This window comes from Heterodontus francisci, chromosome 24 (genome assembly GCF_036365525.1).
Source record: "Heterodontus francisci isolate sHetFra1 chromosome 24, sHetFra1.hap1, whole genome shotgun sequence".
In the NCBI taxonomy this organism is placed as follows: Eukaryota; Metazoa; Chordata; class Chondrichthyes; order Heterodontiformes; family Heterodontidae; genus Heterodontus; species Heterodontus francisci.
Window position 1 is genome coordinate 21,461,360 of NC_090394.1, and position 20,492 is coordinate 21,481,851.

Consider the following 20,492-nt stretch of genomic DNA (forward strand, 5'->3'; position numbering starts at 1 on the left):
TGGACATACAGCCAACCAAGTCGGAACTCAGTGATGCCATTGATTCCCTAGCCAGCGGAAAAGCCCCTGGGAAGGACAGCATTACCCCTGAAATAATCAAGAGTGCCAAGCCTGCTATACTCTCAGCACTACATGAACTGCTATGCCTGTGCTGGGACGAGGGAGCAGTACCCCAGGACATGCGCGATGCCAACATCATCACCCTCTATAAAAATAAAGGTGACCGCGGTGACTGCAACAACTACCGTGGAATCTCCCTGCTCAGCATAGTGGGGAAAGTCTTTGCTCGAGTCGCTCTGAACAGGCTCCAGAAGCTGGCCGAGCGCGTCTACCCTGAGGCACAGTGTGGCTTTCGTGCAGAGAGATCGACTATTGACATGCTGTTCTCCCTTCGTCAGATACAGGAGAAATGCCGTGAACAACAGATGCCCCTCTACATTGCTTTCATTGATCTCACCAAAGCCTTTGACCTCGTCAGCAGACGTGGTCTCTTCAGACTACTAGAAAAGATCGGATGTCCACCAAAGCTACTAAGTATGATCACCTCATTCCATGACAATATGAAAGGCACAATTCAACATGGCGGCTCCTCATCAGAGCCCTTTCCTATCCTGAGTGGTGTGAAACAGGGCTGTGTTCTCGCACCCACACTTTTTGGGATTTTCTTCTCCCTGCTGCTTTCACATGCGTTCAAATCCTCTGAAGAAGGTATTTTCCTCCACACAAGATCAGGGGGCAGGTTGTTCAACCTTGCCCGTCTAAGAGCGAAGTCCAAAGTACGGAAAGTCCTCATCAGAGAACTCCTCTTTGCTGACGATGCTGCTTTAACATCTCACACTGAAGAATGCCTGCAGAGTCTCATCGACAGGTTTGCGTCTGCCTGCAATGAATTTGGCCTAACCATCAGCCTCAAGAAAACGAACATCATGGGGCAGGATGTCAGAAATGCTCCATCCATCAATATTGGCGACCACGCTCTGGAAGTGGTTCAAGAGTTCACCTACCTAGGCTCAACTATCACCAGTAACCTGTCTCTAGATGCAGAAATCAACAAGCGCATGGGTAAGGCTTCCACTGCTATGTCCAGACTGGCCAAGAGAGTGTGGGAAAATGGTGCACTGACACGGAACACAAAAGTCCGAGTGTATCAGGCCTGTGTCCTCAGTACCTTGCTCTACGGCAGCGAGGCCTGGACAACGTATGCCAGCCAAGAGCGACGTCTCAATTCATTCCATCTTCGCTGCCTTCGGAGAATACTTGGCATCAGGTGGCAGGACTATATCTCCAACACAGAAGTCCTTGAAGCGGCCAACACCCCCAGCTTATACACACTACTGAGTCAGCGGCGCTTGAGATGGCTTGGCCATGTGAGCCGCATGGAAGATGGCAGGATCCCCAAAGACACATTGTACAGCGAGCTCGCCACTGGTATCAGACCCACCGGCCGTCCATGTCTCCGTTATAAAGACGTCTGCAAACGCGACATGAAATCGTGTGACATTGATCACAAGTCGTGGGAGTCAGTTGCCAGCATTCGCCAGAGCTGGCGGGCAGCCATAAAGACAGGGCTAAATTGTGGCGAGTCGAAGAGACTTAGTAGTTGGCAGGAAAAAAGACAGAGGCGCAAGGGGAGAGCCAACTGTGCAACAGCCCCAACAAACAAATTTCTCTGCAGCACCTGTGGAAGAGCCTGTCACTCCAGAATTGGCCTTTATAGCCACTCCAGGCGCTGCTTCACAAACCACTGACCACCTCCAGGCGCGTATCCATTGTCTCTCGAGATAAGGAGGCCCAAAAGAAGAATAAATATATATGTTCTATATGGTGAGGGAGATGTAACATCTGAAGCCGATGAATGAAAAACACTCTAAGTTACACGTCATGGCTAATTTTAAGACATTAATGAAGGCCTGTTACTCATGGAATTCTACTCTCTATATGAATAGGTTTTCAGCAGGTCAATTTATCAATCAAGTTTCTCCACCAATGGTTCAATGACTTTTTCAGTGGCTGGCTGTTGCTATGAGATGAAGAATGCCCCAGATTTAATCCACTGTCTGTGGTGCATTGATTGATCTCAATCTGGCAGTGCTACGGACACTACATTTTCCTTGGGCCTGTGAAAAGGTTCCTGCAAAATGCAAAATATTGTGAATGCTGTCTGGCCTGCTGAGTATTTTCAGAATTCCCTGTGCATATAAAAAGATATGTGCACCTGATTGCTATCCAGTGATCTCTCCCGGAAACTGCAAATGCAAGGATGTCTGGTGAGGACAGGATCAGACTTTCCTGTAATGCCCCTGCAGTCGAATAGCCTGCCAGCATTCATTGCCAAGGCTCACACCTAATTATTGTCCCCTTAGACAAGGAGCTGGAATGTGCCTTTTCCTGTGGAACCAGAGACCAGCAAAAGCAGTGTTTCAGGAGAGTTGAGGAAAGAGTTAAATTAATGAGTTTTAAAAAATGGAATGAAGTTCAAGTTAGATTCTGTAAATGAAATGTAACTTATTATTGCCTCTGCTGCACCGAGGGAATGTGTTCGACAGTAGCCAACTTTATAATTACCATCAAGAGGCAGAAGGCCTTGTAACCTTTAGTTAGAAACATTTAAAAAAGTAGTCTGTCCCCTCTTAGTCCCAGTTTACTTCAAAGACTCTCCCACTATCAGATCTGATGTGCAAGCAGTGGCTCGGGATAAATCTAGAGTTGCCAGCTCTGGTTGGATACATCATATGACTTCTCACCTTGAACTACGCTACCCTACGATCCTGCCATAATCCTCATGATAAGGTAGAAAGAAAAAACTTGCATTTCTATAGCACATTTCATGACCAGCGGATGTCTCAAAGTGCTTTACAGCCAATGAAGTATTTTTGAAGTGTAGTCACTATTGTAATGCAGGAAAAGCGGCAGCCAATTTGTGCAGCACAGCAAGCTCCCACAAACAGCAATGTGATAATGATCGTATAATCTGTTTTTTTTTGTGTGATGTTGATTGAGCGATATATATTGGCCAGGACACTGGGGAGAACTCCCCTGCTCTTCTTCGAAATAGTGCCATGGAACCTTTTACATCCATCCCAGCAGACAGATGGGGCTTCGCTTTAACATCTCATCCAAAAGATGGCACCTCTGACAGTACAGCACTCCCTCAGTACAGCACTGGAGTATCAACCTTGACTTTTGTGTTCAAACCCTGAAGTGGAAATTAAACCACAACCTTGTGACACAGTCACGAAGGTGCTAGCAACTGAGCCACTTTTTGATGGCCTGCCTTCCCACTCTAATTGGTAGGTGAACAGACCCTTTGTTATCTAATTGGATAATTCTCAACTGTCAGTCAAACAGCCTTTTTACTTATCTTCAATATCGTTATAACTAATAAATTAAAATATTCCAAGAAAATGAAAAAAAATCATTTTTTAAGGGCCCTATGATTATTCTCCCAGCTTTCTAGCAGCAATTATTGTTGAATCCAGACATTTTTGGAGGTTACCTGACTGTCAGGATAGGAAAAATGTGCATTTCTTCATCATGTTTCACTGAATACCTTTACATTAACAAGGGCAATTGCATCTTATATATTCACTCACACCAAGTCCCATTCACCTATCACCCCTGCTCTCGCTGACCTACATTGGCTTCTCATCTACCAACATCTCGAATTGCAACTCCCTCCACAGGCTTGCCCCTCTCTATCTCTAATCTCCATCAGCCCGACAGCTCTCCAAGAACTGTGTGTTCCTCCAATACTGGCCTCTCGTGTATCCCCGACTTCATTCGCCCCTCCATTGGCAGCTATGCCTTCAGCCATCCAGACACTAAGCTCTGGAACTCCCTCACTAAACCTCTCCACCCCTCTCTCCTTTCAGATGCTCCTTAAAAGCTAATTCTTTAACCAAGCTTTTGGTCATCTATCCTAATGTCTCCTTCTTTGTCTCATTGTTAATTTTTCTCTGATTATGCTCCTGTGAAGCATCTTGGGACCTTTTATGATGCTAAAGGTGCTATATAAATGCAAGTTTATATTTCAGTGGCTGTAAAGTATTTTGGGACATCCTAAAATCATGAAAGGTGCTATATAGATACAAGTTCTTTGCAAACTTAAGATGTTGTTTAATTCAACTTATTTTAAATGTTTTCTACAGCTTTCCTTGACAACAATTTTTGCAGATGAAGGTTTGCAAACTTTATTCAGCTTTCTGTGGTGGGCTATTGCTCTTGCAAATTGGCGTGACAAGCAGGTTGGGTAGTCAGACTAAATCTCAGAAGAATGAATAGTCTGCTCACTGGGAAATAATTTCCTTGATTTTGTGTCTGCTGCCCTCTGCTGTCAATTTGGAGAAATGGACCTAGAGTTTGGCATTCTCTCCTCTTTTTCCTTACAATCACCTTGGTGATAGCTTCTATACATTTATTTACGCAGCTTTAATCTCCAAAATGGAGAAAAATCATACCTTCTCTCAGATGACGCCAAAAGGGACAAGCAAAAAAAAATGTCTTGCAGTATTAATCTTTATTAAGTTGATAAACCTGGCATCAAATTGGATTGGGTTTTAACGGAGCCCAAGGTAGAATATGGAAAACAAAACGTAATGTGTTGTATGTATGAATTGCTGCTCCTAGCATTAATTTCACTGTTAAGAATCTTTTCTGCCAGTGTTTTATCCTTTAACATACTTCCATCCCACTTACATTTGAGACCAGATGAATCGACATGAACTTGCAACACGTGCTGGGTATATGATGTTACTGTTTATGGCCCTTTTTTTTTAAGCTGAAAAGGTGGTGGTGGGCCTTGTTAAACTGCTGCAGTCCACATGGTGATGGTACTCCCATAATGTTTGTAAGTAAGGAGTTCCAGAATTTTGACCCAGTTTATTGCCATTTTTCCATGGTCGAAATGGAGATGGTGTGTGACTTGGAGGGAAACTTGAAGATGTTGGTGACCTGTTGTAGTTCATGCTCTTGTCCTTCTGGGTGGTGCAGGTCTTGGGTTTGGGAGGTGCTGTTGAACAAGCAGAAATGAAGCCAAGTCCCACACAGCCCTGACAGAAATACAGCAAGCTTGCATTCTGACATTTTCCACAAGGCATGTCTGCCTAAATCAGATGAGCCTTCATTTTATTTAATTGGGGATATCACACTGGTGTTGGGGCCAGAAGAAATGACAGAAGTACAATTGGCAAGTCCAACAAACTTTATTAGTTTCATTTTGAAAACATTGAGTTCAAGCTCATGAAAACCACAGGTTTGACATTTACAACAGTTTACTCATTGGAAAAAAAGACTTTGTTTTAAAATGTTATAAATCTATTAAGAGCTACAGCAATTTTTAGCAAAAATAATAAAAAGAGCAATAGTACACAGGATCATTCATTTCTTTTAATCAAAAAAAATGCTGTTTTAAAAACAGGCTCCACAAAACTACACAAGTACTAGATACTACAACTACCAGTTTTAAGTTACATATTATATAAGTAAAAATTGAAGCAGTATGTTACACAACAAATTGTTGAAATGGTTAAAAAAAGTGCATTAAGAGGCAAATTACATTTCACCAATCAATGCCCATTGTTCGTGCAAGAGATATTCATTTGTGGATATAGCTTTCTACAAATGATAAAATTTCTATTAAAACACTTAAGGATTGTCACACTAATACGACAGAGCAACTCTGGTTCACAATGTAACTAAATAGATTATACAGGACTCATTGTTACATTTCAAAATTTTCATCTGCCAGCATTTTCCAATAATTTGAGATGTAGTTCACCAATATTTAAAATGAAGTTCCAGATCAATTTTGCTAGAAATGCAATCATTTAACCTGTTGAATAGAACTAAAAATTGATTTTTAAAAATTCTTTTAAAAAGTGAGTTTAATGTAACCAAAAATGAGTTTTGCTGCTTAGAGGAAAGGAAAAAAGGTTGGAATAGGCTCCATGTAAAATGTGGCTACATTTGGGACAAAGCTTTTGGGATTACGCTTAAAAAATCAATACTGTTAAAATAGGTTGCGTATAATATCACTTTGTACTAAATGGTTCAATTCCATCCATGTGGCAGGTACCACATTCAATGTGGCTACTGACCAAAATGTCACCCAGTAAAGGCACATCATGTCATTGCACAACCTCATAAAACCAAGGATCACACCTATCAACAAGCCTGAGCCTTTTGCTTGCACCAATTCCAATCTTCGATTAGCAGTTAAACTTGAGGCCTTCTGAAAATAGATACTTTTATTAAACAAATCTATTATTTTAATCTCACCTTCCAAACAGTTAGTTGATGAGAAAATACATCTAAATGTAGGGCAAACAGCCACAGATCTAATGAATTTTGTTGCTAATTTCCATTGATCCTGCTGGTCATAAGGTAACACGTTCATTTGAAATGGATTTTTGGCAAAAAATGCTGGTTGGAAATTCAAACATCTATCAGTACTCGAGTCCCCATGCTAGCAAGAGAATACATTAAGTACTACATAAACAGTATGGCACTACAAGGTTAAACCTGCAATGCTTAGGAAATTCACAGCAAATATCTTACAATCACCACAAGGTCCAGGTTGATGGTCAATTTTACACCCAAGTGTCTCCAGCATTCACATTTTCAAGGTTGCATGGTTGGTGTGTGCTTTCCAAGGTGTAAAAAGATAAAACTGTGGAAACCCACATTACAGAATTAGAACGAGATTGTGCTTCTGAAAACTATCAAGAGTAAGTGCATACTTGCAGCTGAACACATCAATCTTCTTTTGATTATCCTGCAGAGAATGTCAGGCTCAGCAATACCTGAATGAAGTGAGAACATGTCCGGTTTGTTGCTCGGTGAACAGAACTTCCAAAAAATAATGCTTTATAAACCCTGTCAGCAGCACAGTGCACACTGAATTCAAGCTCAACTTCCCCAACTTTGAATTAATATATAACTAGCACATTTCATGTGGTGAACAGTAGAAGAGTTTTTAAAAAAAATTTTCCCCATATTAAGTTTAGATATATGTTTTTGTATTGAAGAACTTGCATCTGTCCGTTGCAAGATGTGGCTCAGGTTTTTTTTTTGAAGCACAATGAGTGTTAGTCACTGTGCTTGAGGACAAGGATCGGTGTTTTAAGGAATATTTGTACGTAACCATTCAGCTTTAGAAAAGCTGAATCAGACTACTAAAACATGGATATCTATTTGAAACTACGTTTGTTAATGGTATGTTAGGCAAAGCTTTGCGTCATCATAGAATTGGAGTGAAGGGTGCCTGAATTGAAGTAAGATCATGCTAACATAAAAATGTAAAACATGGGGTTGTAGATCCGTGAAAACTAGTTTACAAATTTCTGTACTTCAATAAGCTGGACAATGTATGTTTTGGGAGTTTCAATTCCAGATTTCACTTTGATGTGTAATGGTCTTATTCGTCAATAAAAAAAATTGCAACTACTGTAGAAATATTTTATGCTCAGCACTATAGAAATGGAAAAAAAAACAAGACCTAGGCATGAAGTGGTTAAATAAAAGCAAAATACTGCGGATGCTGGAAATCTGAATTAAAACAAGAAATGCTGGAACCACTCAGCAGGTCTGGCAGCATCTGTGGAAAGAGAAGCAGAGTTAACGTTTCGGGTCAGTGACCTGCTGAGTGGTTCCAGCATTTCTTGTTTTAATGAAGTGGTTAAACATGGTTTAATTTATCGCAAGTTATTGGAACAATTCTTCCCAAATATGTTCTAGAAATTCCAATATTCATTTTATTCACGCTAGCATATGGAGCAACCATTCTTAATTTGATATAACTCAGAGCTAAATTCACAAGATTGTTGGAAAAGTAACAGCAACACTATGGTCTCCAAGTATAGAGATTGTTAAAATGTATTAGCTAGATGTTAGGGGCAAAATGCCAAATTTTCTTGCATTTGCGGCAGGGTAGCATTAGAATTTATTTGTATTTTGAATATTTTGCAGAAGAACATATTAAACGTGGACTTGGATGAGGGGTTGGCCTTTTGGAATGTTTCATTCAGGTTTAAATGGAATCTGCAGCATGTTATTGCTCAGCTGTCAAGTATAGTGAAGTAAAAATTCAACAACTTAACTTTTTTTTAATAAAAAGAACCTTCCAGAGATTAGAGGTCTTGCCTAAAATTTGAGCATTTTAATTCCAAACTTCCTTTTGACATTAAACAAAATCACTCAAACCTGAACAAAGGTGGAATGTTTCTTTTTGAATCTAAATGACAGAAGTGCCATAATGTGTTCTATAAGCATCTGATTAGATTGTTAAACAGCACCGTCATTAAACATCAGCAGACACACTGAACGGTGGATTGTCACGATTCAGGCTTGTGGTTATTTTTTTGTTTCAAGACTGTAATAATTAATAGGGGAGAAAAGTTTTGAAGGTTTTAATTTATGTAACTAATACAAATAAGTAAATAATTCCATTCTTAATATCACACTATTTAAGCCTTGTAATATTTTACAAAACTGAGTCTTATAGGAAAATGCAGCTATTCTATAATTTGCAAGGATGCTTTATCCTCAAGTGGTTAGATGCATTGACATGTTTCCAGTAATTGTACAACTTTGAGCCAATTAAACTCGCTAAAATCAGATAAACTGACATATAAAAATGCCTGTGCAGATCAAAGCACAAGAAAAGCCACTGTATCCTAAGTTCAGGACAAGAAATTGCACCTTAAATAAAATTAAAACAAAATGGTAGCAAAACCACAGGTACTGTCTCATACTGTGATACCCATCTTTAAAAAAAATACAAAAAGAGTACTGGAAGGATCTTACGGATTAAAATGTTTGCCAAGCAATACTGAAAACATGCACCTGTCAGGACTGGACATTTTCAGATGTGATTTTATTTCTAAGTTTTAGAAGCAGCTTCTAATCCAGAAGTTAAGACACATGTATTTCTAGTGATAACTAGAATTGGATTAACCATGTTGATTACTGGTTAGCTATCTAAGCTCGCTGGCTTTTAGAGCTGATTTAGTGCATTTTCCCAATATTTATACAAAATTTCTGTGGCAATATATACCCTTATCACAGATAAAATACCCCCTTTATGTTCAACTTAAAAGTGGTTAAAAGTAATATAACAACCATAGCAAACTAAAAGACCACAGGCTTCACCATGAACTAAGTAATACCCTAAAATGTCTCTCCACATTTCTAACTCTAAAGTCTTAGAGATGCCACAATACTTCTGGAGTTTGTGACAATCAGCAACAATTATCATCACCGCATTCTGATAATATTTTGGCATCCTATCTTTGTCAACTTATCCAGATAAATACAAACTATTGTTTATTGATCTACAGCGATTGGAGCACTTTATAATTATTACAACACATGAAAACCAGCTGACACAATTATCGTGATTTTGTTCATACGGTGGTAGACTGGTGCACCTATATATCCTGACATATATATCCTGACATCCCTGTTGTAATATGGAAAGGAGAGAACTTTAAATTGAAGCAAACTGGAATGATGTAAAATGTGACATTGGGGCAGATAAGGTTGTGCAGGGTCCACATATCTGACAATACACATCCCCTAAGCATTCATACCACAATTTACTTTGGCAGAATTATTCATTCCTAGTAATCACTAATCTACCTATTGCTGAACAACTGATAGAATAGTGCTGCTCTCATCAAGTTAGTAAAACTGTTATTAGTGGCATTGGACATGCGGAAGTTCCAGTTTTTTCCTTTTCTCCTCCAGTCTTAGTGGATGCTGTTGGTTTCAGGCCTGTTTGTGGCGAGGTATTTGGCTCTCATGCTGTTCGAGTACTGTGAGGAAAGAGGAGAGAACAGGTTAGCAAGATCGATTAAATTTGCACACCAATTTACTGAAAGATAATTTTCCATTTCACACTTCTGCAAATAGCGTGTTTCAAAGAAATAATTATCCAGCTTCAGTGCAGCATTATTCCTAACCTCGCCTAAACCCTAACTGTGATGTGCTGGTCATGATATCCAAGTTCAACTCATTACACCCGCAAATGTTGGAAGCAATTGATTTATACAACCAGGAGACTGTCATATAAAGAGTTAACAGGTTTGTGAAACAAAATCCTTCAACATAACATTATTATGGTTCACCACCCCACCCCACAGAAATGTCACCATGCTCATTAAAATAGACAGTGAAATGCAGTAATGGTGGGGAGGAGATGTAAAAAGTTTGCTTTGGAGAGGAGGTAGAACAAGTTTGTGATTAATCTCCTCCACAGAAGCAACAAAATGAGCGCAGATTGCCTTGGTGGGTTGCCTGCACAGACAGCCTTGGTGCCAGCCTTCAGATGCCAATGCTATCGATGGGTAGGGGTACCTTTGTAGTACAATTAGTGCATGCATGGGGGGTGGGGCAGGGAGGCAAGAGATCTGCATTTACATATGTTCAAACTAGAACTGGTTTTTAAATCAACAATCTTTTATGTCTTTAAATATTTTCCCATATTTGAATCACCTGCTTTTGGAAAATGAAGAGAGCCGACATGGAATGCTGTACAATGTAGAAGACCCTGATCAAAAAACTGTTGTTCCATTAAATTTACATAATGCAAAAAGGGTTACACTACTGATCCGACACATAGAAAAGCTATAAACTCCTATTTGCTGTGTTAAATGTGTCTCATTGGATGCAAAGAACATGGCAGAGAAACTGCAATTAGAGGAAAATGTTTCAAACTATAGAATGTAGTTTATAATTCAACACACTAAAAAAGTGAACTAAACAACTGGAATGAAACAGAACTTGAGGCTTCTTCAATGTAATTCAAGTCTGAATGATTAGGACTGTACAGGTAAAACTTACCAATAAGATATCTGGATATGGTATTAATTGTAAACTTATGGAATCATCGTAAGTGACCCCCAAAATACTGACAAAAATCCAAGAAACCCATGTAGTACAAATAAATTTTGACTTATTCAGTCATCATAGATCAATCACCCTGCCAATGAGTATTGCTTTATGACCAGGCTTAGAGCAACATCAATGTAGTGGATACACCTGGTGAATTCAATGTCTCCTATGGATTATCTGTTTTCAGACCAACATCCATTGATTGTGTTACAACTGGGGTTATGAGATCCACTTAGTTGAGTCAAGCAAATTCTACAGTCCCAAAACAAATCACTTGCAACATCATTCATTCTACTATTAAGGAAAAAAATATATCTTTGGAGAAGCTTAAAATGTGGCAGCGTGACATGCAAGGGAAAAGATGCTCGCTTTTAACATTTTCTTTAGCAGTGCCCAACCCAGCACTTTGCATAGGACCAGCTGGAGGGGCCTTACAACGAAGGGCTGAATTTTGTGGGAACAGAAAAGAAAAGGCAAGAGAAAATAAAATAAAAACCTCTAAAAATAACAACCAATATCAACATAACTAAATTATTTCCTTAGCACAGCAGCTAGAAAGTCCAGGTAAGATTATCTGGCTTTACCCAATTCGGTAATTCCTTAGTCCCAGGAGACATTCATCATTATTTTGTCACTGAACATTCTAATAGATTTCTTCCCACAATAATGTGCCTTTGAAGAGATATATTTCAATATCACATTTCAACTAGACAGGTTAGTCTTCTCAGTACTACTTTAATATTCACAAGAAATCTCGTCTGAAAAGCCCTATAAGTAACCCTCAAATAGAGCCGTGCACAGAACATTTATGATTCCTGTTAATAGTTAACTGCATTGCTTTTCGCTATCTTTTCAGGTATGGTCAGAGTTTCACATTGTCCCTACAACCATTGTTGGTGACTTGTGAAGTCGAAAGGTAGAGAAGGTTATTTAAACAGGCAGATGAATCACATCAAATCCCTTTAATTAAAGATTTTAATGAAAATAATCAGCTACAAATTATACAACAAAATTAAGTTTTACTGTGGCCACACATCAAGTGGGTTTCAGCAAGCATGACTAGATAAATGGCTACAATTGTTTGAAAATATCAGATCAAATGCAAAATATTTTCAATCAATAAATGCATGTTTTTAAAAGGTTTTTTATGCATTTAAAATGATAATATATACAATGTGTATTTACGTTTTTCTACTATACACTGTATACCTATAGATAATCCAATATATTCCATTTAAAATTAATGGCTCAAACTGGGAAGGTACATTAATTTGTAAAATTTCACTTTTATGAAGTTATTTGCAAAATGAACAGTACTGGAAACTACAGACCAGCAAGTTTAATTGTAGGAAAAAAAATCTTTCAAATGAGGCAGTTGGTGAATACATGAAAAGTCATATCATGCTAAAGGAGTCAGCATGGATTCAGGAAGAGATCACATTTAACTAATATGCTGGAGTATTTAGAAATTTTTTTTAAAAGGCAGACAAAGAAAATGCAGCATTCAACTTTTGACAAGGTTTCACATTGACAATTAAATGTAAGGGGCGGCGCAGTGGTTAGCACCGCAGCCTCACAGCTCCAGCGACCCGGGTTCGGTTCTGGGTACTGCCTGTGCGGAGCTTGCAAGTTCTCCCTGTGACCGCGTGGGTTTCTGCCGGGTGCTCCAGTTTCCTCCCACAGCCAAAGACTTGCAGTTTGATAGGTAAATTGGCCATTGTAAATTGCCCCTAGTGTAGGTAGGTGGTAGGAGAATTGAGGGAAGGTGGGGATGTGGTAGGGAATATGGGATTAATGTAGGATTGGTATAAAATGGGTGGTTGATGGTCGGCACAGACTCGGTGGGCCGAAGGGCCTGTTTCAGTGCTGTATCTCTCTGTGACTCTATGCATAGAAGGTAAAGTACAATGCTAGATACGAACTCAGCTTAACACCAAGAAACAAAGGATAGCCATAAATGGAAACATTGATTTAGAAAGAGATTACTGGCAGGGTACACCTGAGCTCAATCACTTGCTCTTTTTTTTTATACAAAAAAAATGCTTTAAGTGGGGATAATGGTTAAAACAAAAATATCTCCTATTCTGTAGATAATTACAAAATAGTTGCCAGTGCAAATAAAGGATAATTAGATAATTAGGTTCAGAAAGATTTAAATATCTTGACTAACTGTGTGAAAGGGTGGCAAACGCAGTTAATTAGGATCAAGTGTAAATTTAGTTATGAGACCAAGGAACCAAAAGAGAGAATTTGTATGTTAAATGAAGCAGTACTGTGAAGAGTTCACTAGGAAAGAGATCGATGATATATTATGGATAAATCTACAAAACTACCAGTTTACACATCTACTGCAGTAATAACAGCGGGAGGGAACAAAGTAAGGATTTGCATTTATATAGCATTTTTTTATTCTTTCACAAGACGTGGGTGTTGCTGGCTAGGCCAGCATTTATTGCCCATCCCTAATTGCCCTTGAGAAGGTGGTGGTGAGCCGCCTTCTTGAACTGCTGCAGTCCGTGTGATGTAGGTACACCCACAGTACTGTTAGGAAGGGAGTTCCAGGATTTTGACCCAGCGACAGTGAAGGAATGGTGATATAGTTCCAAGTCAGGATGGTGTGTGGCTTGGAGGGGAACTTGCAGGTGATGGTGTTCCCATGCAGGTGATGGTGTTCCCATGCATCTGCTGCGTTTGGTCTTCTAGCTGCTAGAATTTGCAGGTTTTGAAGATGCTATTGAAGGAACCTTGATGAGTTGCTGCAGTGCATCTTGTAGATGGTACACACTGTTGTCACTGTGCATCGGTGGTGGAGGAAGTGAATGCTGAAGGAGATTGCAATCAAGTGGACTGCTTTATCCTGGATGGTGTGAAGCTTCTTGAGTGTTGTTGGAGCTGCACTCATCCAGGCAAGTGGAGAGTATTCCATCACATCCCTGACTTGTGCCTTGTAGATGGTGGACAGGCTTTGGGGAGTCAGGAGGCAAATTACTCACTGCAGAATTCCCAACTTCTGACCTACTCTTGTAGCGACAGTACTTGTATGGCTGGTCCAGTTCAGCTTCTGGTCAATGGTAATCAGGATGTTGATAGTGGGGGATTCAGCGATAGCAATGCCATTGAATGTCCAGGGAAGATGGTTGGATTCTCTCCTGTTGGAAATGGTCATTACCTGGCACTTGTGTGGTGTGAATGTAACTTGCCACTTATCAGCCCCAAGCCTGCATGTTGTCCAGGTCTTGCTGCATAAGGACATGGACTGCCTCTGTATCTGAGGAGTCATGAATGGTGCTGAGCATTTTGCAATCAGCAAACATTCCCACATCTTACACAACCTAGGAATATTCCAATGCGTTTACAGGAATTTAAGTACTTATTGTAGTGTAGTCACTGCTGTAACCTCGGTAAACACAGCAACCAATCTCTGCACAGCAAGGTCCCACAAACAACAATGAGGTAAACAACCAGATAACGTTTGAGGGATTAATGTTGGCCAGGACACTGGGAACATTTCCCTGCTCTTCTTTGAAAAATGCCACTATATCTTTTATGTGCACTTGAGAGAGCAGGCAGTGCATCTGTTTAACGTTTCATCCAAAAGAAAAATCAAAATAGAAATAGTGCTGTTACTATACTGAAGCAATTTTAATAAACTAATCATAAATCATAGAATGATATAGCCAGCATTAGAAAAGTACATAGTTTAAACTGACAACATTTACTTAAACAGTACGTTAATAAGATTTGTAAGAGAAAAGAACAAAACTAAAGATTTACTCTAGCCTTCTCTGAGATGTGAGTGCATGAAAATAATGTGGTTACAGTAAAAGCTTTGTTATTCGGCATGTGCCAGGCCTGAGAGGTGCCGAATAAGCAAAAATTCCAGTTAATCAAGAGTTGTACTTAACAAGGCAGGTGCAAGTCTGAACTTCTGCTCCAAAGTTATTACTGGGCAAGGAAAGGATACCCAGGGCTTGGCATATGGAAAGCTGATTTTTAATTTTTCCTTAATCCTTTGGGGTTGGCGCACCAAAATAGCGCGCAGGAGAGTCTGCCCTTTCCAATGTGCCATTCCCAGTGGAGATCGGACGCGGAACTCTGCAAAAAAAACGCATCTGACTGCAGGGACCAAGAATCCCATTCTAGTGAGTGGGAAGCCAGTCACCGAGGTAAGGTAGCATTTCTAACCGCAGATGGCAACCTGAATTCCCATGGAAATTCCGGATAATAGAGCTTGCCGATTAGTAAAGTGCCTCATAACAAAGCTTTTACTGTATTTACTGTTATTATTTAACAACATGATTACAAGATAAAGGCACTCTGGACATTTAACACATGAATCAGTTGCAGGTTATAGTTTGTACTTTGGAATAGTGGACATAAACATCGATGTACTTGGTCAAGTATTCAGAAGAAGTGATAATTTCAGTAGATGAAAGATTTAACTCTATTTCATTCTCAGTTTTACACTTATTTGGAGTTCTGAGATTATTCAGTGGATAATTAACATTTAGAGTGTAAAAAGCTGTAAGATATTCAACACGTCTCATTTGCTCAGCTGTGTGTCCCATAAACGTACGAGCCCAGCACTTCAACAAAACAGTATATAATCATGGCCCAGATTTGGCTGAACAACACATGCCTTTATTGATGCACAAATTGGCCAGCAAGAAAGAAATGCCCATGAATTGCTAATCGCCACAAGCTGCATGCCAATTTGCATCGCTCCGCTGTTAGCTTTGTGAAACCAGCATCTCCCCCTTAACATGCCCATGATGTTCACAAAATTACTGCATTTGCATATTAATTGCCCATTAAACACAAAGAAAGTTAAGTCTAGTAATTAACAACATAAACCCAACAGTTAAGATGCTACATGACAAAGTAGCCAAGACAGCCATGCAAAGGACAGGGAAATACTGAGCAAACACTGGATAAACTTGTGTCAAGAAACCCAAACTGCATGGGACAAAGGAAACCTACGATCTATGTACGAAGGGATCAAGAGGGCGCTTGGCCTTGCCATCGCTAAAGTTGTTCTCACACACAGATGTGAACAGATGTTCCGCTGGGATGAACGCTAGTGCGAGCTGTACTCCTGAGAGGCAGACATCTGCCAGTCTGCGCTCGATACTATCCCACAACTTCCTGTCATGGAGAGTTAGGTGAAGAACCCTCATCAGCTCGAGAAGGCCACAGACCACCCAGCCAACAGAAGAGCACTTGGCAAGCACAGAATCTCAGCCAAACTGCTCAAGCACAGAAAGTCCCATCTATTGCCACACCATTAGGACCTTCTCCTTCTTTGCTGGAAAGTAGGCTCTGTTCCACAGGAGATGTGTGACGCCAAAATCATCAGACTATTCAAAAACAAAGGCGACAGAGAAGACTGCAACAGATACAGTGGCATCTCACTCGTTAGCGTCACAGGGAAGGCCTTCGTTAGAGTCATACTTAAAATATTCCATTTACTGGCACACCGAGTGTGCCAGAAGCATAGTGTGGTTTCCATGCCGGCAGATCTATTGTGGACATGATCTTCACCATGCGCCAGCTATAAGAGAAGTGTAGGGAACACAGTACACCCCTTTACCTTACTTTCGTAGATCTCACTAATGCATTCGACACTGTCAGCAGAGCAGGGCTCGACAAGATTTTGGGAAAAACTGGCAGTCAACTGAAGCTCCTCAGTCTCATCCGCTCTTTCCATGACAACATGCACTGCACAATTTGATGGCTCCACTCTCAACAGTTTCGGAGTGAAGAATGGAGTGAAACAGGGTTGTGTCCTAGCCCCCACTCTATTTGGCATCTTCTTCTCCATGCTCCTTGCTTTCGCCTTCCCTGCAGATATGGAAGGAGTCTACTTGCACACTAGGTCAGATGGCAACCTCTACAATCTATCAAGGCTGAAAGCGAAGACAAAAACACATTGCATCCTGATCAGAGAACTCCTTTAGGCTGATGCTGCGCTGGTCGCTCACCCAGAAACTCAGCTACAAAGATGCAAGGGCTATTTCTCCCATACCTGTAGCTTGTTCTCCTTGATGAGAAGGATCAAGGAGAACAAGTGGTCATGGGAAAAGGTTTTGCATCTCCCCCGGTCAGACTAAATAACACCCCAGTGGAAGTGGTTAGCAAATTCTGCTATCTTGGGTCCACGGTGACAGATAATTTGTCGCTTGATACACGTAAAGGGAAAGCAGCTATCACCTTTGGCCGATGCGCAAAACGCACATAGGATAACACCAAGCCGACCCTTAGGACGAAACTGATGGTTTCTAAGGCCTGTGTTCTCAGCACCTTGCTGTATGGCTGTGAAACATGGGTGACTTACAGCTACCAGGAAAATAAGCTCAATAATTTCCATCTTCACTGGCTGCGGCGCATTATGGGTAAATACTGGAAGGACAAAATCACAAATGTGGCAGTCCTCTAAAGGCAGAGCTCCTAAGTGTGTCAAAACAGAGGCAGCTTCAGTGGATTCGACACATTTGCAGGCTGGACAACGATTGCATACCCAAGGGCCTTCTGTATGGTGAGGCTGCCGAGGCCAGGTGACCAGTGGAGCGCCCAAAGCTCCGCTTCAAGGATGCTTGCAAGCATGGCATGAAGGCCCTAAATGTCGACTATTGCATCTGGAAGTCACTAGCTGGCAAAAGAGGAAAATGGCGACACATCCTGTGGACTAGACGACCAATGGCTACAGCAGCTTGGCAACAGGTGCCAACGGAACAACGCAGTGTCACTTGGCAGCTTCCTGTGCAGAACTTGTGGCAGAACCTGCCTCTCAAGAATTGGCATCAGCAAAGATGCACCAAGAGAAGACACCCCACTTAAATGGATTATTTGCTGCGTGTCAATCATCATCTTTCCTAGATGGAAGGATGCCAACAAGTACCGTTTTAACGCCATGTTAATTGTTAAATGACTGCCAACTGACCTCTCTTGCCCAGAAATTGAACAATTAAAAAGTGTGGAGTCTCATTTTTCAGGTTGTATTGTAGGAGATTTAAAAAATTTCAAATTTATAATAAATCTTGCTTTTCCTGTCTCTTTTTCTCTCTCACTTAATCCAATCTTTTGTTTTTGTTTTTATTTCAGACTTCCAGCATCTGCAGTATTTTGCTTTTTATTACACTCTTGTCCTGCTCTTTATCAAGGTCCCGAACTGCACCATTATCAATGTACACATCCAGAAACTTTGTGGACAAAAAACTTGAAGACCTAAATGGACACGGACTTGCCTAACAGGGCACACCATCAAATGCCCTGCTCTAGCAAACCCTAGGCCAACTAAGCATTACATAAAGCTTACAGAACAGAAAAAGGTTATTTGGTCCAACTGGTCTATGTCTGTGTTTATGCTCCACACAAGCCTCCTCCTACCATCTTTCATCTAACCTAATAACCTATGCCTTTTTCCCCTCGTACTTATTTAGCTCCCTCTTAAAAGGCATCTATGCTATCCACATCAACTACTCTATGACTTTGGGAAGGAAAAAGAGCTGAGTGGGCATAAAGAACAGTGGAGACAGCGAGATTTCACTTTGGGAAGGAGCAATAGCTGAGCGGGACAGCGACAGAGAGAGTGTGACTTCACTTCGAGAAGGAGCAAGAGCTGAGCAGGCATAAAGAGCTAGCCTAACCAGTCTGCAGGTTCAGAGACTGCATTGCTCACAGGGAAGCAGGTAAGTGATTGGCTGGTGATGTTTAGGGACTGAGTCTAAACAACTAGCAGATTAAAAACATTAAAATATTAGGCATTAGTAACAAGTGAGTAGCTGGAGAGTGTCTTTTTTTAAAGTAAGGTTTATTAAGTATTAGTAGGGTTCATCAGTATTAGTAAGATTTATTACGATTGCTGTGGTTTATTAATAATAGTAAGGTTCACTGGTATTGGTAAAGATGTATTAGCAGTAGTAAGATTTATTAGCAGTAGCAAGGTTATTAATAAATCGACAGAGGACTAGCAGGACTGCTCCAACCTCTAGTGTGCACATCCTACGCAATATAGGAACTTCAGGACACTTCCCGTGCCCTGGATAACCATTTGTGCAGGAAGTGTCATCTGTTACAGCAGCTTGAGCTCCGGTTTTCAGAAGTTGAGCAGCAGCTGGTGTCACTGTGGCGCATCCATGAGATTAAGAGCTACGTGGATAGCATGTTTATAGATTTGGTCACCCCGCAGCTTAACAGCATGCAGGGAGAGAGGGAATGGGTGACCACCAGATAGTCAAGTAGAAACAAGCAGATATTGCAGGAGTCCCCCGAGTGCATCCCACTCTCCAACCAATATTCAGTTCTGAATACTGATGAAAATGATGGTTCATCTGGGGAATGCAGCCAGAGCCAAGTCCATGGCACTACAGGTGGCTAAGCTGTACAGGGGGTGTACAAGGAAGACTGGAAGAGCAATAGTGATAAGTGATTCGATAGTTAGGGGAATAGGCAGATGCTTCTGTGGTCGCAGATGTGAATCCAGGATGGTGTGTTGCCTCCCTGGTGCTGGGGTCAAGGATGTCACTGAATGGCTGCAGAGCACCTGGAGGGGGGAGGGTGAACAGCCAGCAGTCGAGATCCACATTCGTACATAGGCAGAAAAAGGGATGTGGTCCTGCAGTCAGAATTTAGGGAGCAAGGTAGGAAATTAGCAAGCAGGACCTCAAAAGGGGCAAGAGTTTCTAGAGTGTGTTCAGGAAAATTGACTACAGCAGTATGTTTCCAGTCCAACGAGAGGGGAGGCACTATTGGACCTAGTTCTTAGGAATGAGGTGGGTCAAGTGGATCAAAAATCAGTGGAAGAACATTTTGGGGACAGTGATCATTGTATCATAAGGCTTAGGTTGGCTCTGGAAAAGGACAAAGAACAATCTAGAGCAAGGTTGTCCAACCTTTGCGGGCGGAGGGCCGTATTATGATTTTTGCTCAGCCCAGGGGGCCGGTGAGCAAATTTCAAAAGATAAAGACATTTAAATTTTATCTTACGAATAAAAACAACAAATGTGCATTTTTGTGAAGAAGCTTTAAATGAGAAGACTAATTTATTGACTTACTTTTTCGTCACTATATTGGAAACTGATTTAGTTACATTGTTTTTGCTTGCATAAATAGACAACCTTTGCCCGCACACTTGATGTAGCGATGCAGAGTATTCTGGATAGATATCCATCTGTCAGGAGTGATCTTGATCTCTCTCTCTCTCCCTGTGTTGTCCTCGCTCTGTGCTCCTCCCCTCTGTCCCCCACTCTCTCTGTTCCTCCCTCTCTCTCTCTGTCCACGCCCCCCCTTCTCTCTGCTCCCCCCTCTCTCTCTCTGAGCATAGCAGCTTTGTGGTTGGTTAGTTTGTTTAAAAACATCGCACTGAGTTTCACAACTGACAGCTGCTGAAGAAGGAACACGCTTCCCAACATTGGAAAGATTTGGGGTTTTCTAGCGGGCTTTTAAAAAAAGTCAGAAAACCCCGAATCTGTCCGAAGTTTTGAAGCGCATTCCTGATTCAGCAGCTGTCAGCTGTGAAACTGACAGCGCAATGTTTTTAGAAAGGCCGCTCTGCAAGAAGACAAAGGGAAACATCCCATCTCCCATTATGGAGCTCTGGCGAG

General features: G+C 41.0%; 1 protein-coding gene across 4 annotated transcripts in view; it reads right to left on the reverse strand.

Moving 5' to 3' along the window:
* Window positions 1-5,186: 5,186 nt before the first annotated feature.
* LOC137383234 (protein tweety homolog 3-like) overlaps window positions 5,187-20,492 on the reverse strand; it is a 216,094-nt gene continuing 200,788 nt past the window's right edge. For all 4 annotated transcript variants that reach the window (XM_068055745.1, XM_068055746.1, XM_068055744.1 and 1 more), the window contains one exon: window positions 5,187-9,812. Coding sequence is in view for 1 of the 4 variants with exons in the window: in XM_068055746.1 (XP_067911847.1) it covers window positions 9,747-9,812 (66 nt within the window). In the remaining 3 variants the exon portion in view is untranslated. The remainder of the gene's footprint in view (window positions 9,813-20,492) is intronic.